The sequence below is a fragment of the Dipodomys merriami genome, unplaced genomic scaffold (assembly GCF_024711535.1).
Source record: "Dipodomys merriami isolate MVZ:Mamm:240054 unplaced genomic scaffold, mDipMer1.0.p SCAF_28, whole genome shotgun sequence".
NCBI lineage: Eukaryota > Metazoa > Chordata > Mammalia > Rodentia > Heteromyidae > Dipodomys > Dipodomys merriami.
In genome coordinates this window covers 7,634,636-7,652,859 of record NW_027204270.1, presented here as the reverse complement: position 1 = coordinate 7,652,859, position 18,224 = coordinate 7,634,636, and the positions used below count along the sequence as shown (strand labels likewise).

The following is an 18,224-nucleotide window of genomic DNA, read 5'->3' as shown; positions in this document are numbered from 1 at the left end:
GAAAAACAGATCCACAGAAGGGAGACCTTTTTACTGGTTAGGAGTGTAAGGATGCAGAGGTATTTATTGAAATGTTATTAGCTACCTTCTAATTAAACTGGAGCCATCACCAGAGGGGAACACGCGCAAAAACAAAAAACCAAAAACAACCCTTTGGGGGGGGGAGTGGATATGGGTGGAGATCTAGGCATTTCTATAAACTGACACGTTCTCCACAAAACCACTTTCATCTCCATGTTCAAAGATGCCCAACGCCAGCTTAAGTAAGAGGAAGAAAATGCAGGTTCCACCTGACGTACCACAAATCTAAAATCAGAAGGGACCTGTCAACTCTGGGGGACAGCACAACTCAAGTTTTCCCAGATTGCTTTGCAGGAGAAAGCTGGATTGTCAGTGACCCAGAAAGGATGCGAAAAGCCAGGGAGGGACTAAGCACGGTGAGGAGTCTTTCGGGAAAGACGCCCGTTCCCGGCATCACTCCCTTCGGATGGAGATACAGAGAACGGACGCAGCCAGCCCGGATCCGCCCTCCCCGACTCCAGGCCCCGGGCGCGCGGAGCGGGGCGGCGGCTTCCCCAGCCCGCGCCGCGGCCCCCAGGCCCCACCCCGGCCACCTGCCGGCGCAGCCGCGCCCGGCCCCACCCCCGGCAACGCCTCTCGCCGTCTCTTAGCAACCGCCCCCCCCCCGCCCGGCCCCGCCCGGCCCCGCCCGCGCCTCACCAGCTCCTCCGGGGTGCGGGTCTCGCGCTCGCCGCAACAGCAGCACCACCGGCAGCAGCAGCACGGGGATCCCCTGCACCCCGCCATCTTCCTCTTTTTACTGCCGCTTCGGACCCCTCAGCCAAACCCCTCCTCCCTGGGATGCGTGCTTCACGTGACTGGCCCCAGAAGGACCACGTGACCCTCTCCAGCCCGGCGACCGAGACCGGGAGTGGCTGCCGACGGGTGGGGCGAGGGCCCGCGTCACATGACGAGAAGACGGCGTCCCACAGGACCTCTGGGCGCGGCCATGCTGGAGGCGGGACTTCCGGCCGTCCGCACGGTAGTCCCGCCCCCGGTCCTGCCTCGCTAGGCAACCAGCGCCCCGCCCCGCCGCACGCGCGCCCCTCCGCGCGCGGGGCCGGCTTCCTCCCAGGTGCGGCTCGCGGGCGGGCGAGCCTTCGGAGTCACCTGGGACGGGAGGGTGAGTGGCGACGAGGTTTGGGGTCACGGGGAGGGATCTCCGGAGCCCGAGGCTGCCCACCGAGTGCGGGGACCTCGTTGGGGGCGAGGAGCGCTGGCGATCCGGCCGCCTTCGAGCCGGACCCTCCCGCGCCTCCCAGCGGGCCCAGGGTAACCCCCGGGGCCTGCCGCCCAGGGGTCCCCAATCCTGAGGCATAGACTCGCTTTCCGAGGCCCCTGCCCGGGTAGGGATACCCCCGGGGATCCAGGGGCCTGGGCCCGTGCGCACGCCCCTTCATGGCCCGGTGACCTGATGACCCGGTGACCGGATCCCCCTGCCGCCTGGCGCCCAAGGTGACTTCCTGCCCTCATCTTAAACCTGCCTCTCCCACGAGCCCCCAGAGAAGAGGGGGCTCCGGGCCTGCCACCGCAGCGTCTGTTGCACACTGATGACCTCCGTGACTCTTCCGGGAGTGGTGGGCTTAGTGTCCCCGGGCTGGACACGGCCCGAGTCAATGACCGGTATTCGGCAGGGGGGTATTTTGGCACCGCCTGGCCTGTTGGCTCTCAGGAAGAGTTGACTGTTACCACATGGACAAGAACAGGACACAGCCAGGATACCTGGGCCTGGGCTCAGTCAGCTTGGTCAGTTGTGGGGCTTGAACTCTGGGCCTGGGCGCTGTCCCTCAGCTCTGCAGCTCAAGGCTAGCGCTCTACTGCTTGAGCCACAGCGCCATTTCCGGTTTTCTAGTGGTTTATTGGAGATAAGAGTCTCACGGATTTTCCTGCCCGGGTTGGCTTTGAACTGTGATCCTCAGAGCTCAGCCTCCTGAGTAGCTAGGATTACATGCATGAGCCATTGACACCCAGCTGAGACAAATTTCTTAACCCACGGGTTACAGCCCTGGGAGTTGTGGCAGCCCAACCTAAAATGGCTAAACGGTGGGTGTTTCTTGAAGTATGGCACAGGCTAGTATGCAGGGAGTTCAGTCTCCTGCAGTCCTGGACGTTTTGTTCCAGCAGGTAACTAATGTGACATTCCTTTGAATGCAGGAGGGAGCCCTGGCTACTGGGCCTTTTTTTTCTTCCTCTCCCCCTCCCCCCCAGGAATCTGGCTGTAGGTCAGAATCTGAACAGACATCCTAGGGAGAGACAGCCTTGGCACAAAACTTCTTAGTGTAAATCAGCTTGACTTGGGATGCATCCAGATGTATTGTGCACTTACAGGTGTCTTAGAGGAGCTCTGGGTTTCCTTGGGTTCCAAGAGAGTCTAGGACCCCAGATGTTCCCATAGGAGATCCTGGAGGGGATGAGCCAGGCTGGTGTTGCCTGGTTGTGATCTTTACACCACATGCTGACTTTTCACCACCGTGTGTTTACCTGCTTGTGTGCAAGAGGTTGTTTTTGGTTTGGTTTGGTTCAGTTTACAGGGCTTGAACTCAGAGCTTGGGTGCTGTCCCTGAGCTCTTCTATTCAAGGCTAGTGCTCTAGCGGCAGTTCCGGTTTTCTGGTGGTTAATTAGAGATAAGAGTCTCATGGACTTCCTTGCCTGGTTAGGCTTTGAACCTTTGTCCTCAGACTTCAGCCTCCTGAGTAGCTAGGATTACAGGAGTGAGTCACCAGCATCTGACTAAGAGCTGTGTTTCGTTTTGCTTTCAGTATTTGTCTTAATTTCTCCGGACTGCTGGATGGTGTCTTGCCCAGTTGGCCAGCCTGTAGTTATAACGGCCAGGGCTCTTTTTCTTTCTTTTTCAATATAGTCCTAGGGATCAAATCTAGGACTTTATACTTATACTTTCTAGCCTACCACTTGGGCTATGTCCTCCCCACCCTCCCTAGGCCTTTTGTTTTTAGTTTGAGGCAGGAGTCTTGCTACCTTTTTGGCCTCGGCTGGCTTTGAAGTCTGAATCATCTTGCCCCCATCTCCTGATTAGCTGGTATCACAGGCATAGAGCACCATGCCCAGCAGGCCTCCTCTGGGGTAACTGCAATTGCTGAGATGACTTTAACTTCAGTAGCCCATGTAAGGAAAGTCCTGCAGGGCAGGCTCAGAGGGGACAGCTTTTATTCTGAATTGGGCATGAATCCAGGCTCTCCTTAAATTTGAATCTGTCTGGTTCTGGAAACCCAGTCAGTGTTAAGTTCTAACCCACCACAGCACAGCACACAAACTGTAATAGGAGATGTTTCTAGCTGAGCTCGCTGCCGGATCCCGTGACCCTGAAAGACTGGTGGCCTTATCTCCACCCACTGCTGCGGTGCCCCGCCCGCATCCCCCTATTCCCCCCCCCTTCTACTTCCCTGTGGCCTGGAGGCCTTGCTCCCGCCCCCGAGCTGCTGTTAAGCTCTAGCTTGGGGCTCTTTGTTTCAGCTCCGCCCAGCTGGGCACACCCGCTGGAGAAGGTTGCTCGGTTTTATCCTCTTTCTGGGTCTAAGCTGGCAAGCGATGGACCATCGGAAAGCCAGGGTCCTCTCAGCTGGCCACTGCTGCCCCTCCCTGCGAAAGTGGGCCTTGCAGGCTGGCAGCGTGGGGCTCTCTGTGCCACCCTGCATCAGGTAGCTGTCGCCGAGGATCTGTGGGCGGAAGGCGCATGTGTCAGGGCCCGGGAGGGGTTCTGCACGAGCCAGCGCAGACTGGCGCAGGCTGTCTTAGTAGCTGTGGCGCTTGGAGCCGCTGTGCAGGGGCCATGTGAGCGACACTGGCTTTTTTCCTGTTAAATGCAGCGTCCCTTGCTGGAGCCTTCTACTTAGCTGTCTGGATGTGCCTGGGGCTTAGCTGCCTGCTCTCTGATGCCTCCTGCTCCCACCCTGTGCAGCAGGAGCTCAGCCATGGTGAATGAGGTGGGCAGGAGTGATGGCCCCAACCCCCGCTCCGAGGGCAGCAGCAGCAGTGGCAGCGAGAGCTCCAGAAACAGTTCAAGATGTTCTACACCAGGCCTGGACCCCGATCGGTACGAGAAACTCCGGGACAAGATGAAGCGGAGGATGGACTCTGGAGACAAATGGTTCTCCCTGGAATTCTTCCCTCCCCGAACCGCTCAGGGAGCTGTCAACCTGATCTCAAGGTGAGCTGGTATATGTTAAGGAAGGGTGAGCTGGACACCATCTGTCAGCCCTGTCCCAAGGCTGTACCTCTGTGGGTGTGTAGGGGGTGGGAGGGAGGGGGCGGGGTCCTAAGGCTTTGAACTTAGAACCTGGGCTCTATCCCTTAGCTTTTTTCACTCAAGGCCACTGCTCTACTACTTGAGCCACACCTCACTTCCAGGCTTTTGATGCTTAATTGGAGATTAGTGTCTCACAGACTTTCTGCTTGGGCTGGATTTGAACTGTGATTCTCAGATCTCAGCCTTCTGAGTAGCTAGGATTATAGACCTAAGCTACCAAGGCTGGCTCCAAGGGCTGCACTTTAACCCAGTAAGAAAACACAGTCACCAGAGGCTAAAGAGGCTGTTTATGACTTCTTACTCTTTTAGCATCAGATATTTCTATATTTCAGATGTTTTTTTTTTTTTTTTTGGTGGGGGTGGGTCGGTCATGGGGCTTGAACTCTGGGCCTGGGCGCTGTCCCTGTGCTCTTCAGCTCAAGGTGAGCGCTCTATCACTTGAGCTACAGCACCACTTCCCAGATATTTCTAGACAAACGCTTGTTTTTGTTTTTGTCAGTCATGGGGCTTGAATTCTGGGCCTAGGTGCTGTCCCTCAGCTTTTCAACTCAAGGCTAGTGCTCTACCACTTGAATCACAGTGCCACTTCTGGTTTTTTGGTGGTTCATTGGAGATGAGTCTCAATTTCCTGCCTGGGCTGACTTTGAACCTCGATCTTCAGATCTCAGCTTCCTGAGTAGCTAGGATTACAGGTGTGAGCCACCGATGCCCAGCTCTAGACAAACACTTGTAAGGGTTAAATATGTTGATTCCCACATAACATTCCTTGGCAGAACTTGAGGCTGGATCGTGGGTAGTTTAGGAAGTCACCAAATAGCAGCTTAGAGAATGTGTTGAGCAAATTGGGAATTGGGGTTATGCTTCTCAAAATCTAGAAATGCCAACTGAGTTAGGTTAGCAAACTTGGTGAATTTCAGTTCCTTTTCTTTTAAAAAAGCTTATGCTTTTTCCTGTCCAAACTCCTCACGCGTTGCTCTCAAGTTGCTCAAAGTTTAAAGGCACAGAACATTTAAATAAATGGTCACAATCCTGAATACCAGTGCTCATGCCCACGCAGGCTTTGGAGACTACTTCAGGAACTGGCCTGCCTGTGCCCAAAATGACTGCCAGTCCCTGGGGAGTCCTCTCACCCTCACCATGTTGGGAGGTGCGGATGCACGTCACAAACCAGTGGCATCTCTGTGATAACATTTTCTCTGTGATCTTAGGCATGTGTATGTGTGCCCCCGGCTCGGTTCTAAGTGCTGTGGACCGTTTCAGACCATGTTCTCCTGGTTGATATGGACTAGATAAGAAACTGAGTCTCAGAGAGTTTAATGAATTTTCCTGAGATCACACAGCTAGTCAGTGAAGCCAGGCGATGAACATGGTTGCTGACCTGATTTTGCATGTATACTTTCCTAGTCTCCCTGCCCTGCCCTCAGAAGGGTGAAGGGCAGCATCCCCCCACAGGGGCCCATCATCAGAAAGAAACCCCCTACAGGTTTGACCGGATGGCCACAGGTGGCCCCCTCTTCATCGATGTGACCTGGCACCCTGCAGGGGACCCTGGCTCAGACAAGGAGACCTCCTCCATGATGATCGCCAGCACGGCAGTGAACTACTGCGGCCTGGAGACCATCCTGCACATGACCTGCTGCCGCCAGCGCCAGGAGGAGATCACCCGCCATCTGCACAAAGCCAAGCAGCTGGGCCTGAAGAACATCTTGGCACTGAGGGGAGGTATGCCGTAGCACCCCCTCCCCTTTGGGTTCTCACTTCCCCAGAAGTGTGTCCTGTCCCCAGAACCATTCTTTACTTGTTGGAGGCTGCAACTGAGCATGCTCAGGGTCCTCTCTCGTCCTGTCGTCAGTGAGCATTGTGGGGAGCACTACCCAGATGGGGCTGCCTCTTTCCACCTCAAAACCCAGACATAAGAGTTCAGTCAGGATGCGGACAGTGCTTGCTAACCTTTGTCCCAGCGGCACAGATGTATAAATGTCAACCTGTGCTTGGCCTGATCTGTTGCAGAGCACACCTGGTGTTCACCCAGGGGCATCTCGGTGCCTGGTGCCATTGGGCCACCCAGGATTGGGCTGAGGGAGGCTGATGGGCGGGAGGGGTCTGTGGACCTCCGCAGAACTTGAGACTAGTGGAAAACTCCCATGAGGCAGGAACTCAGGCCCGCGGGAGGGCAGGGAGAGGGGGCTGCTGAGCCCCAGGGCTCAGCCAGGGGGGGTCCCAGGTCCTGCAAATTCACTAGAGAGTCACTTCACCTCCACCATTAGCACCATGCCCACCAAGTTGCCCTTGGTACACATCTGGCAGCTGGCTTATGTCCTCCACTACTTGTCAGCTGTGAGGTCAGACTTACACAGTGTGAAGTCCCAACCTTTGAGGCGCCCACAGCCCTGAGTCTAGGGGTACGAAAAGGCTCTGGAGATCAGGTGAGACCCACTAGCCATGACCTCTAGCCACCCTGCAGACCCCATAGGTGACCGGTGGGAGGCGGAGGAAGGAGGTTTCAACTGTGCTGCAGACCTGGTGAGGCACATCCGAAGCGAGTTTGGGGACTACTTTGACATCTGCGTGGCAGGTGAGTGGCCAGCGCATCCACCCCGGTGGGTGGGGAGGAAGAGAAGAAGGAAAAGAGGCCTGGAAAACCTGCCTGTATTCTGAGACATGAGGATCGGGGATGCCAGTGGCTGCTGAGAAGATTCAAGGTGAATCACAGGCTGTCTTTGAACTTGCCTACCGCCCCTCACACTCCCAGAAGCTTCCCAGCCCTCTCCCGTCCAGCAGAGGGCCAGAATTTACTAAGGAAACTCCAAAAGACAGGGAATCCCCACGCCAAAGTGAGAAGATGGCATCAGATGCCAGTAGGCACTGGCCTGAGAGGAACCAAGGCCCTTCCTCCTCCCCTTTCCATATCACACCTGCCCCCTCTGGCAGGCCCCAAGGGCATGCTTTCCTGTACTTGTGTCCTACTTCCATTCCTGTGTCCATGGTATCAGTCGCAGCTGGAAGCCTAGATTGATTGGCAGTTCTGAATGTCAGTTCCAAATTCCCAGCAGAGAGAATTGAATTGGCTTTACTGTACCTCCAGCAGCCCAGGCAGGGGGCCAAGTTCACCTGACAGAAATGGCTGGCTGGGAATGGGGAAGCCAAGCATTCCAGGGACTGGAGGTTGAGTGCCTGGGCTGATCTGTCTTCTTGGAGTGATGCTTTTTCGGGAAAGCATCTGTTTGGTGGTACTGGGGTTTGGACTTGGGGCCTTGGCTTGCTAAGCAGACACTATCACTTGAGCCACTCCACTAGCTCCTTTTTGTGTTGGGTGTTTTCAGGACAGGGTCTCCAGTGAACCACCAGAAAACTAGAAGTGGCGCTGTGGCTCAAGTGGTAGAGCACTCACCTTGAGCTGAAGAGCTCAGGGACAGTGCCCAGGCTCAAGAGTTCAAGCCCCACGACCGGCCAAAAAAAAAAAAAGAGTTTGAGTCCTGGTCTCAGACTACAACAACAAAAAACTTAAATGGCTTAACGGAAATAATTTGTAATTATTCATTGTGGATAACGTTGGTCCTTTCTTTAGCCCCTTGTGTCCACGTCTGCTCTTCTCAGCAGGGCTGCCTAGGTGTCTGACACTGAGACAGGGCTAGGAGTCAGGAGGAGAACAGGTGTGGCTCCACCTGGCCATCACTAATGCAGTCCTGGGAGACCATGAAGGAAGTATCTCGTAGTTGTGCTTTGCTTAAGGAGGATGATAAGACCAATGAGGGGCTGGGAATGTGGCCAGTGGTAGAGCGCTCGCCTAGCATGCATGAAGCCCTGGGTTCAATTCCTCACCACCACATAAGCAGAAAAAGCCAAAAGTGGCACTGTGGCTCGAGTGGTAGAGCGCTAGCCTTGAGCACAGAGAGGCTCCGGGACAGAGCCCAGGCCTTGAGTTCAAGCCCCACTACTAGCCGGGCGCTGGTGGCTCACGCCTGTAATCCTAGCTACTCAGGAGGCTGAGATCTGAGGATCGCGGTTCAAAGCCAGCCCGGGCAGGAGAGACCGTGAGACTCCTATCTCCAATAAACCACCAGAAAACCGAAGTGGCGCTGTAGCTCAAGTGGTAGAGCGCTCGCCTTGAGCTGAAGAGCTGAGGGACAGCGCTCAGGCCCAGAGTTCAAGCCCCACGACCGACAAAAAAAAAAAAACAAGCCCCACTACTGACAGAAAAAAAAAAAAAATTACCAGTGAGTTACATCCAGCTGGCCATAAACTCAGCAAAATCCAGGGGTAGCCTTGTTTTGCTGGTGTTTATAAATGTGTCATTTCAGAACTTCCTGTTAAAAGAAGAATAGCTTCATTATTGAAAGTTCCCCTGCTCCTGAAATAAGAGTTTTATATCCTTTTTTTTTTTGGTGTTGGTACTGGGGCTTGCTGGTACTCAGGGCCAGGGACTATCCCTTAGCATTTTCACTCAAGGCTAGTGCTCTACCACTTTGGCCATCGTTCCGTTTCTGGTTTTCTGGTGGTTCATTGGAGATAAGAGTCTTACAGACTTTTCTGCATGGGCTGGCTTTGAACCACGGTCCTCAGATCTCAGCCTCATGAATCGCTAGGATCATAGGTGTGACTGACCAGACCTGGCTGCTCCTGCTCCCAGCGGCTCTGGCCTTGGGTCTGTTCCCCACTGAGCTCAGGGTCTTCCTTGGGTGCAGGCAGGAGAAACCAGCTACTCCTGGGCTGATGCTAAGATCGCTGTCTTCCTGCCCTCCTGCCTTCGTGTGGCTGCCAGTAGTGGGATCAGGGAAAATGTGAGAGTGCCCAGAGCTGGTCAGGGCTAGAGGACTCGCCCCTCTCTCAGGAATCATGGGGCCCCATTCCTTTCACGCCCAGCACAAGGTCATCCCACTGCCTCGTGTTTAGACCCCAGGACTTTGTTTTGTGGGGTTTGGACCTGACACCAGAAGCAACACAAATTTAACCAGGGTGAGTCTTTTTTTTACTCCATGACAGACTGATGTTTGAAGGTAGCAATTGTATTATCTCCATCTTTTTTTTTTTGGGGGGGGGGGTGGTCAGTCCTGGGGCTTGAACTCTGGGCCTGGGCTCTGTCCCTCAGCTCAAGGCTAGTGCTCTACCACTTGAGCTACAGCGCCACTTCTGGTTTTCTGGTGGTTTATTGGAGATACGAGTTTCACGGCCTTTCCTGCCCAGGCTGGCTTTGAACCTCGATCCTCAGATCTCAGCCTCCTGAGTAGCTAGGATTACAGGCGTGAGCCACCAGCGCCCGGCTCCATCTATTTCTTGAAGCAAAGCCCCACTTTGTTCTAATCTTCCTGTGTGATGTAGATCCTAGCTTTTCAGTCTTGGACTCTATTAAAAATATTTAACTACTGGGTCCTGGTCACTCACACCTATAATCCTCGTTATTCAGGAGATTGAAATCTGAGGATCTAGGTTCAAAGCCAGCCCAGGCAGAAAAGTACATAAGATACTTATTTCCAATTCACCAGCAAAAGGCCAGAAATAGAGATGTGGCTCAAGTGGTAGAGTGCCAGCCTTGAGCAGAAAAAGCTACAAGACAGTACGTAGTCCTTAAGTTCAAGCCCCAATACCTACACATATACACAAAAATAACATTGAGCCCGGTGCCGGTTGTCTCATGCCTATAATTCTAGCTACTCAGGAGGCTGAGATCTGAGGATCACAGTTCAAAGCCAGCCCAGGCAGGAAAGTCTGTGAGACTCTTATCTCCAATAAAAACCACCAGAAAACCGGAAGTGGTGCTGTAGCTCAAACGGTAGAGTACTTGCCTTGAGCTGAAGAGCTGAGGGACAACGCTCAGGCCCAGAGTTCAAGCCCCACGAAAAACAAATAAAAATAAAAATAGAAATAATATTGAAGCTAGATACAGTTGTACTCCTGTGATCTTAGCTGCAGAGGAAGCAGAGTCAGGAGGATCATGGCAAAAATACGAAACTTTCTCTGAAAAACAAGCAAAAAGGGTCAGGTGTGTGGTTCAAGTGTTAGAGCACTTGCCTAGCAAGCCTGGGACGGAATTAAATAAGAGCCAGGCACCTGTGGCTTATGCCTACTATAATCCTAGCTACTCAGGAGACTGAGATCAGAGGATCCCAGTTTGAAGCCATCTTGGGCAGACAAATCCTGAAGACCCTTACCAATCCATTACTAAAGAGCTGGGAGTAGAGCTATGACTCAGATGGTAGAACACCAGCCTAGTGCCCAGACCCTGAATTCAAGCCCCAGTAAGGGTACAATACATAAATACCACGGTATGCCAGAAGCTGCCTGCCCGGGCCAGGGAGTGCATGTTCCACTCAGTGGTCCTCCAGGTGCAGCCTGATCTGCCTGGCTGGATGAGGCAGGATGGGGTGGGACATCTGGAACTCTCCACCCCCACACCAAGGGAGCAGCTCCAGCCTCCACCCAGGAAGCTCCCGTGTTCAACCATCTGTGCTGTGCTGGGGGTGCAGGCATGGAGACTGCGGCTGGGGGCCGCCTTCCTCCCCACTCTATTGTGCTCCCTATTGTCAGGTTACCCCAAAGGCCACCCTGAGGCAGCGAGCTTTGAGGATGACCTAAAGCACCTGAAGGAGAAGGTGTCCGCGGGCGCCGACTTCATCATCACGCAGCTCTTCTTCGAGGCTGACACCTTCTTCCGCTTCATCAAGGCCTGCACAGACATGGGCATCACCTGCCCCATTCTCCCTGGCATCTTTCCCATCCAGGTGAGGGGTCGCATGACTGAGGCCTCCCCTACCAGTTCCCAGCCCACCATCCCAGCCCCAGGCCGGGGCTCAGGAAAAGTGCTGAGCTCAGAGTTCTCTCATGCTTGGTAATTTTCCCATCAGACAGACAGGCCACCTCCAGCTTCCTAAAATAGCAAGTGTTTGCTGAGGTTGTTATATATTAGCCGGCTGCCAAGTGTCACCCAAAGGGACGCTTAGCACAATAAGTTGTAGTTAAAGACAGTATTTCCCCAACTTAGCTGTTGGCAGGACTGTTAAGCTTGTCCCAAGGCTGGATCTGCAGGCCCACCTCCAGAAATTCTGCTGCTTGCAGGCCTAATGCAGGGCTTAGGGTTTGTATTTTACCCTTAAGATCGACCGGAATAGCCAGGCTCACACTTATAATCCTAGCTACTCAGGAAGACTGAGTTCTGAGTTCTGAGGACCTTTGAAGCCAGCTCAGGCAGAAAAGTCTGAGGCTCTTATTTCTAGTTAAATCACTAAAAAGCCAGAAGTGAGGCAGGCGCTGATGGCTCATACCTATAATCCCAGCAACTGAGGAGGCTGCGATCTAAGAATCTCAGTGTGAAGCCAGCCTGGGCAGGAAAATGGGTGAGACTCTTACCTCCAATTAGCCACCAAAAATAAAAGTGAAGCTGTGGCTCAAGTGGTAGACAGCATCCAAGCCCGGCAAAAAAAAAGATTGACAGGCAAACCTGGTGGCCTGGGTGGAAGAGCACCCTGTTCCAGCAAGTACATGGTAGACAGCATCCAAGCCCGGCAAAAAAAAAAGATTGACAGGCAAACCTGGTGGCCTGGGTGGAAGAGCACCCTGTTCCAGCAAGTACATGTGAGCCAAAGGGCAGGCAGGGCTGATGTCAGAGATACTGCGGGCAGCTCCTGGACTCTGCAGACCCCCCAGACACGATCTGACTTTCCCCGTCTCACCATGTGGCGCTGTGCACAAGCCAGAGCATGAAAGCAGTGGCATGTATTCAGAGTGGGAGACGGGCCAGCTGACCCCGCATGACCCCATGGCCTCCTCTGTCTTGGGCAGGGCTACTCCTCCCTTCGGCAGCTGGTGAAGCTGTCCAAGCTGCAAGTGCCCCAGAAGATCAAGGACGTGATCGAACCCATCAAGGACAACGACGCTGCCATTCGCAACTATGGCATCGAGTTGGCAGTGAGCCTGTGCCGGGAGCTGCTGGCCAGTGGCCTGGTGCCAGGCCTCCACTTCTACACCCTCAACCGCGAGATGGCCACCACCGAGGTGCTAAGGCGCCTGGGCATGTGGAATGAGGACCCCAGGTGAGGAGCCTCTCCTCCCCCAGGGAAGACAGTGCAGCCAGGGGGCCGTGCTGGCTGGCACTGGTAAGGGGGCTGTCCTGTGCCATGGCGGGCTGGGTTCCTCACAGGGCTGCCCCGTGGGGACCTGGAGGTGTAGTCAGGGCCCCAGCTCCCCCCACCAGGCTGTGATCCTCTGTCTCCATCCTGTCTCCAGGCGCCCCCTGCCCTGGGCTGTCAGCGCCCACCCTAAGCGCCGGGAGGAGGATGTGCGCCCCATTTTCTGGGCCTCCAGACCAAAGAGCTACATCTACCGCACCCAGGACTGGGACGAGTTTCCCAATGGCCGTTGGTGAGGAAGTCGGTGTCTGGGGAAAGGGGGTACAGGAATGGCTCCCCTGCCTTCCAGCAGGAGCCCAGGGCCAGGAGTGTACCCCAACACCTACCCCCTCCTCCCTGCCCCCCCATGCTCCCTGCCAGGGGTAACTCCTCCTCACCAGCCTTCGGGGAGCTGAAGGATTACTACCTCTTCTACCTGAAAAGCAAGTCCCCCGCCGAGGAGCTGCTGAAAATGTGGGGGGAGGAGCTCACCAGCGAAGAGAGCGTCTTCCAAGTCTTTGCACACTACCTGTCAGGAGAGCCCAACCGGCAGGGCCACAGGGTGAGTGGGCTGGCTGTGGGTTCTGGACCCCCTGCCCAGTGTCTAGCTGTGGGTCAGCCTGGGGGGGGGGGGCTGTGGCCAGAGCTCCTTAGCAAGGAGGGAGGGTGAGAGGAGCAATTGAGGCAGACAGTCTACATCTCCCACGGGAAAGTGGCTGGGACCCCAGTCCAGACCTGTGGCTCCTCCCCCCCGCCCCCGCCCCAGGTGACATGTCTGCCCTGGAATGACGAGCCCCTGGCTGCCGAGACCAGCCTGATGAAGGAAGAACTGCTGCGTGTGAACCGCCAGGGCATCCTCACCATCAACTCCCAGCCCAACATCAATGGAAAGCCATCTTCTGACCCCGTTGTGGGCTGGGGTCCCAGCGGGGGCTATGTCTTCCAGAAGGTGAGAGGGGGCTCCTGGAGGTTGCCCCGGATTGGGAGGGATAGGAGCATGGGGGTGGACAGGAGCTGGCACTTTAAGTGACGTAGACTTGGCCCGAGGCTCAGTTTTGTCTTCGGTGAAATGGGGGTAAAGCATGAAGGATGCAGGAAGCAGTGTACGGATAGGAGTTGTTGCCATTCTGGCTCACACCGCTCCCAGAGCTGCTGGAGGTGGATGGTGTTCAGAACTAAAGCCTCTGGGCCCTGGCTATAGAAAGATCTGTGTTCAAAGCTGGGCGCTGGTGGCTCACGCCTGTAATCCTAGCTACTCAGGAGGCTGAGATCTGAGGATCACCGTTCAAAGCCAGCCCAGGCAGGAAAGTCCTTGAGACTCTTTTTTTTTGGGTCCCGTCATGGGGCCTGAACTCTGGGCCTGGGCACTGTCCCTCAGCTCTTCAGCTCAAGGCTAGCGCTCTACCACTTGAGCCACAGCACCACTTCTGGCTTTTTTCTTTTTTGCTTATGTGGTGCTGAGGAATCGAACCCAGGGCCTCAGGCATGCAAGACAAGTGCTCTACCACTGAGCCACCTTCCCAGCCCGTCCTTGAGACTTTTTTTTTTTTTTGGGTCCGGTCATGGGGTCTGAACTCTGGGCCTGGGTGCTGTCCCTCAGCTCTTCAGCTCAAGGCTAGCGCTCTACCACTTGAGCCACAGCACCACTTCCAGCTTTTTTCTTTTTGCTTATATGGTGCTGAGGAATTGAACTCAGGGCCTCAGGCATGCAAGGCAAGCGCTCTACCACTGAGCCACATTCCCAGCCCGAGACTCTTATATCCAATGACCCACTAGAAAACCAGAAGTGGCACTGTGGCTCAAGTGGTCGAGCACTCACCTTGAGCTGAAGAGCTGAGGGACAGCGCCCAGGCCCAGAGTTCAAGGCCCATGACAAACAAAAAAGGAAAAAAAAAAAAAAGATCTGTGTTCATTTCCCAGTTGGCTCGACTACTCCCAGCCTGGTCACCTCCTCTGTATATCCAGCACCAGCCCTGCGGTGCTGGGAACAGTTAACTGCCAAATGTAAATAAACCCAGCTCAGCCCTAGTGGCTGTGGCACTAGAGGAAATGTCATCCAGTGACTGGGGATGCTGGATCACCCCAGGCCTCGCTTCCTCACCTGTCAGACCCACATGGGCCTGTGTCCAGCGCCCAGCATGCCTTCTCTCCCCAGTGGCTGGGAAAGGGGTCCAGACAGAAACCTCACATGCCCACCCCTAGTGTATTCACCAGCTCAGGCTGTCTCTGGTCCTGCTGCCCTCTTGGGCCTGTGGGGGCCCTTTGGGAGGGCGGAGAGCATCTGACTGGGCCTGGAGCTCACCATGCAGTGGGGAAGGAGCTGGGGTAGATATGTGACAGGTGCCTGTCTCCCCCAGGCCTACCTAGAGTTCTTCACTTCCCGAGAGACAGTGGAGGCGCTTCTGCAAGTGCTGAAGAAGTACGAGCTCCGGGTCAATTACCACATCGTGGATGTGAAGGTGAGCTAACTCCCACAGTTCAGTTGGGACTTAGCAGGGCCAGAGCACCTGGGCCTGAGAACACTCACATTCATTCCCTCAACAGTCACCACACCTGCCCAGGCCAGGCAGATCAGGCCAGACATACAGATAAAACCAGGCCCCACGCTGGGTGCTGGTGGCTCATATCTATAATTCTAGCTACTCAGGAGGCTGAGATCTGAGGATCATGGCTCAAAGCCAGCCCTGGCAGGAAAGTCCACAAATTAGCCGCCAGAAAACCAGAAGTGGCATTGTGGCTCAAAGTGGTAGAGCCCAGGCCCTGAGTTCAAGCCCTATGACTGACAAAAAACTTAAAAAAAAAAACAAAAAACAGGTCCCTGCTCTCTCAAGAGCTCGCAGCCTAGTGAGATTGGTCAGGGTGAGTGGGAAAATCGGGAAGAGATCCTGTGTACACAGAACCTTCCACAGGCACAGAGGAGGGGAGAAGGGCTTCGAGGCCAGGGCACGCACGTGCGGAGGCACCAGTGTCCGGGACCCTGGGAATGGGAGATGTCAGTCTTCAGTGGATCCTTCAGGGGTCCTGATTGTCCTCCTTGAAGTTTGGGATTCCAGTAGTGGAGTCACTTGGCTCTGTTTCATTTTAGGCAGATCACGGAAGGTAGCCATTGGTAACAGGCAGGGGAGGGCTGGAGCCAAGGAGGCCCAACAGGCCTGCAGTAGATTAGATGAGGGGCTGACCAGAGTAGGTAAGTCTGCATTCGGAGTTTTCAGTGGTAGTGGTGGTCATGGGGCTTGGACTCAGGACCTGGGTGCTATACCTGAGCTTTTTCACTCAAGGCTACTACTGCTCTAGCACTCAGCCACAGGACCACTTCTGGTTTTCTGGTAGTTAATTGGAGCTAAGATTCTCAGACTTTTCTGCCCAGGCTGGCTTTAAACCACAATCTTCAGATCTCAACCTCCTCAGTAGCTAGGATTATAGGTGTGAGCCACTAGCACCCAGTTTAGATTTTGGGTTTTAATGGAGACCAAACAATGCCATTGTCAGAGACACAGGCCTGGGAGGGTATTGGAGGCAGGAAATGCTGAGTTGGAGGTCATTGAAAGACTGTGGATGTCTCTGGTCTAATCTGCCCAACCCCTCTTCCCCACTTAGGGTGAGAACATAACCAATGCCCCTGAGCTGCAGCCCAATGCCGTCACATGGGGCATCTTCCCTGGCCGGGAGATCATCCAACCCACCGTGGTGGATCCTGTCAGCTTCATGTTCTGGAAGGTAAGGGAGCTGGGAAGGGGCCTGTTCTGCCACCTCAGGACGGTAGGGAAACCCCGGTGCTGTAGACCACAGACTTGGCCTGCAGAGCCACATGGTCATGTGGCGGTTCCTCGTGGGCTGGGCGGGATGGCAGTGGCCGTGGGACCCGTGCTGTACCTGTAGGGCACATAGAAACCTGACCCAGAGGCAACCCTGGTGTCTTGGCCTGTGTGTATATGTGTGTGTGTGTAGGATGAGGCCTTCGCCTTGTGGATTGAGCAGTGGGGAAAGCTGTACGATGAGGAGTCCCCGTCCCGCGCCATCATCCAGCACATCCACGACAACTACTTCCTGGTCAACCTGGTGGACAACGAGTTCCCACTGGACAACTGCCTGTGGCAGGTGGTGGAAGATACATTCGAGCTGCTCACCAAGCCCCCCAAGCGCGACGGGGAGGTGGAGGCCCCCTGAGCCCCAGGCCCGACGTCCTTCGCTGTGCCCACCCACCTTTCCCACTGTCCTCCGGGCCTGGTTCTCCCCAGGGGGTAATGGCAGTGAGGCCAGCAGGAGGCGTCCGGGCTCTGGCTGGACTAGAGTCAGCCTCACGTGGGAGCCTGGCGCTTTCTCAGAGAGAGCGTGCTCGGGGTCAGGAGCACACCGCCCTTCCTGCCTCACACCAGGGCAGCCTCCGGAGCTAACAAAGGACCCCGGTAAACTCGCACTTGGAGCCCTCTTTGGACGGCAGTGAACTCGATGAACTCAACGGGGACTCGCAGCACTGACGACGACATGACAGAGTGAAGGTGCCACATGGTCCCACTGAGGTGGGAGGGGCAGGCCACTGCCCGCCTCCCTGCGTGCTGACAGGCGCCAGACCTCATCACCCAAGCGTTCCCTCAGCTGCGGTCCCCCAGCCCCTTACCGTGGCTTCTCTGTTCCGATGGCTGGATGGAAAAGCACCCCTGTGGCGAAAGGCCGTCCCAGCCCTCATGCTTCCTTCCACCCATCAGCTCTCAGGCAGGGCCCGGCCACGCCCCAGCTGGCCTTCCTAATGCCAGCTGCCGGCCCTCCTCTCAGCCCGGCACTCCTCCCAGGACCCAGCCCCCAGGTCCTGCTGCCCGCGGCAGTGACCAGCAGGTGCCGCCGGCTGCTCTTCCCTGGCTCCTGGCCTGCTGGCCTTGGCAGGAAGGAGCCCCGCACACGGACGCGGGTGTCAGAAGAACGGCTGAGTGACGCAGCCTTCAGGGGACACAGCAGAAGCAGCCAGGACGGAGCAGGCCTTTTATTGTCCCCCAGAGCCGTCCCTCTCCCGCTGCACTCGTGGGGTAGGAGTCTTTGGGGGGCCCTGAGGGACCTGGGCCTCAGTGCTGCGCATCACTCCACAGGCACGAGTCACGGCTGCAGCCCGGCCCTTTGTTCTGCCCCATGCTCACCACAGCCGGGGCCTGGGCACTCAGGGAGCGGCTGCGGCTGGCTGCGGCTCCTGGCTGTCACACACTGGCACCACTGTTTGAAGGCCTGGTACCCAGGGAGGGACAGAAAAGGCTATTTGGCTGCCTTCAAGGCCTGGCATTGGCCTGCCAGGGTGCCACCTGTGCCCAGCTCATGTCCCCCCCAGAGGCCGCTCCCCCCGCCCGGGCAGCCTGCCTGCCCTTCCCCAGGGAACATGCAGAGTCTCAGAATAGATCTGACTTGTGACCTGGAAGCTGTGCCTGCAGAGCCCCAAACAAGGGGACCCAGCCCCCCGGGGCTGCATGAGAGGCCAGGGATCCGAGCCGAGCCTTCTTGCTCCTAGATGGAGCAGCACCAACATCTGGCTGCGTTCTGTAATCCAGCTGATCCCCTCCCTGGGGGGGCCACCGTGGAGACCCCTGACCCAGGCACCAGAGGCGGCTGGGGGACAAGATGGGGTGACCGAGTGGTACCTGGGAGAGGACCCAGCGCTCCTCTTCCTGCCGCAGCCGCTGAGCCACGCGCAGGCACACCACGCTCCGCCGCCACGTCCTCCAGGCTGGCCACAGGTGCCACTGCCTGAGCTAGGGGCACGGCGACAGGCGACAAGCCCTGGTGCCCCTTGCAGCCCAGCCCCAGCCCTGCGCCC

General features: G+C 56.0%; 2 protein-coding genes across 6 annotated transcripts in view; one reads left to right on the top strand and one right to left on the bottom strand.

The window, feature by feature from the left end:
- Nucleotides 1-878, bottom strand: part of Clcn6 (chloride voltage-gated channel 6) — a 34,122-nt gene extending 33,244 nt beyond the window's left edge. The window contains exon 1 of one of the 2 annotated variants that reach the window (XM_070037387.1): nucleotides 721-878. In XM_070037387.1, the coding sequence (XP_069893488.1) occupies nucleotides 721-807 (87 nt within the window). In that variant the 5' untranslated portion in view covers nucleotides 808-878. The remainder of the gene's footprint in view (nucleotides 1-720) is intronic. The other variant, XM_070037386.1, reaches the window with a different exon arrangement.
- Nucleotides 879-1,092: 214 nt separating this feature from the next.
- Nucleotides 1,093-17,411, top strand: Mthfr (methylenetetrahydrofolate reductase). Of its 4 annotated transcripts, none has more exons than XM_070037384.1 (12): nucleotides 1,093-1,183; nucleotides 3,978-4,226; nucleotides 5,809-6,047; nucleotides 6,790-6,900; nucleotides 10,851-11,044; nucleotides 12,102-12,352; nucleotides 12,546-12,680; nucleotides 12,809-12,989; nucleotides 13,194-13,376; nucleotides 14,785-14,886; nucleotides 16,025-16,144; nucleotides 16,376-17,411. In XM_070037384.1, the coding sequence occupies exons 2-12, from the start codon at nucleotides 3,991-3,993 to the stop codon at nucleotides 16,592-16,594; spliced, it is 1,971 nt and encodes a 656-aa protein (XP_069893485.1). In that variant the 5' UTR covers nucleotides 1,093-1,183; nucleotides 3,978-3,990; the 3' UTR covers nucleotides 16,595-17,411. The 4 variants fall into 4 exon arrangements, with proteins under 4 accessions (XP_069893485.1, XP_069893484.1, XP_069893486.1 ...); XM_070037383.1 differs by having other exon boundaries at nucleotides 1,116-1,183; nucleotides 3,886-4,226; XM_070037385.1 differs by having other exon boundaries at nucleotides 1,142-1,183; nucleotides 3,981-4,226.
- The last annotated feature ends 813 nt before the right edge of the window (nucleotides 17,412-18,224 follow it).

Excerpts from the sequence above, each read along its gene's own strand:
- Mthfr (XM_070037382.1), top strand. The coding sequence starts at position 3,608 with ATGGACCATCGGAAAGCCAGGGTCCTCTCAGCTGGCCACTGCTGCCCC. Across the intron at positions 6,048-6,789 it reads CATCTTGGCACTGAGGGGAG|ACCCCATAGGTGACCGGTGG; the intron begins GTATGCCGTAGC and ends GCCACCCTGCAG. Across the intron at positions 16,145-16,375 it reads TCAGCTTCATGTTCTGGAAG|GATGAGGCCTTCGCCTTGTG; the intron begins GTAAGGGAGCTG and ends GTGTGTGTGTAG.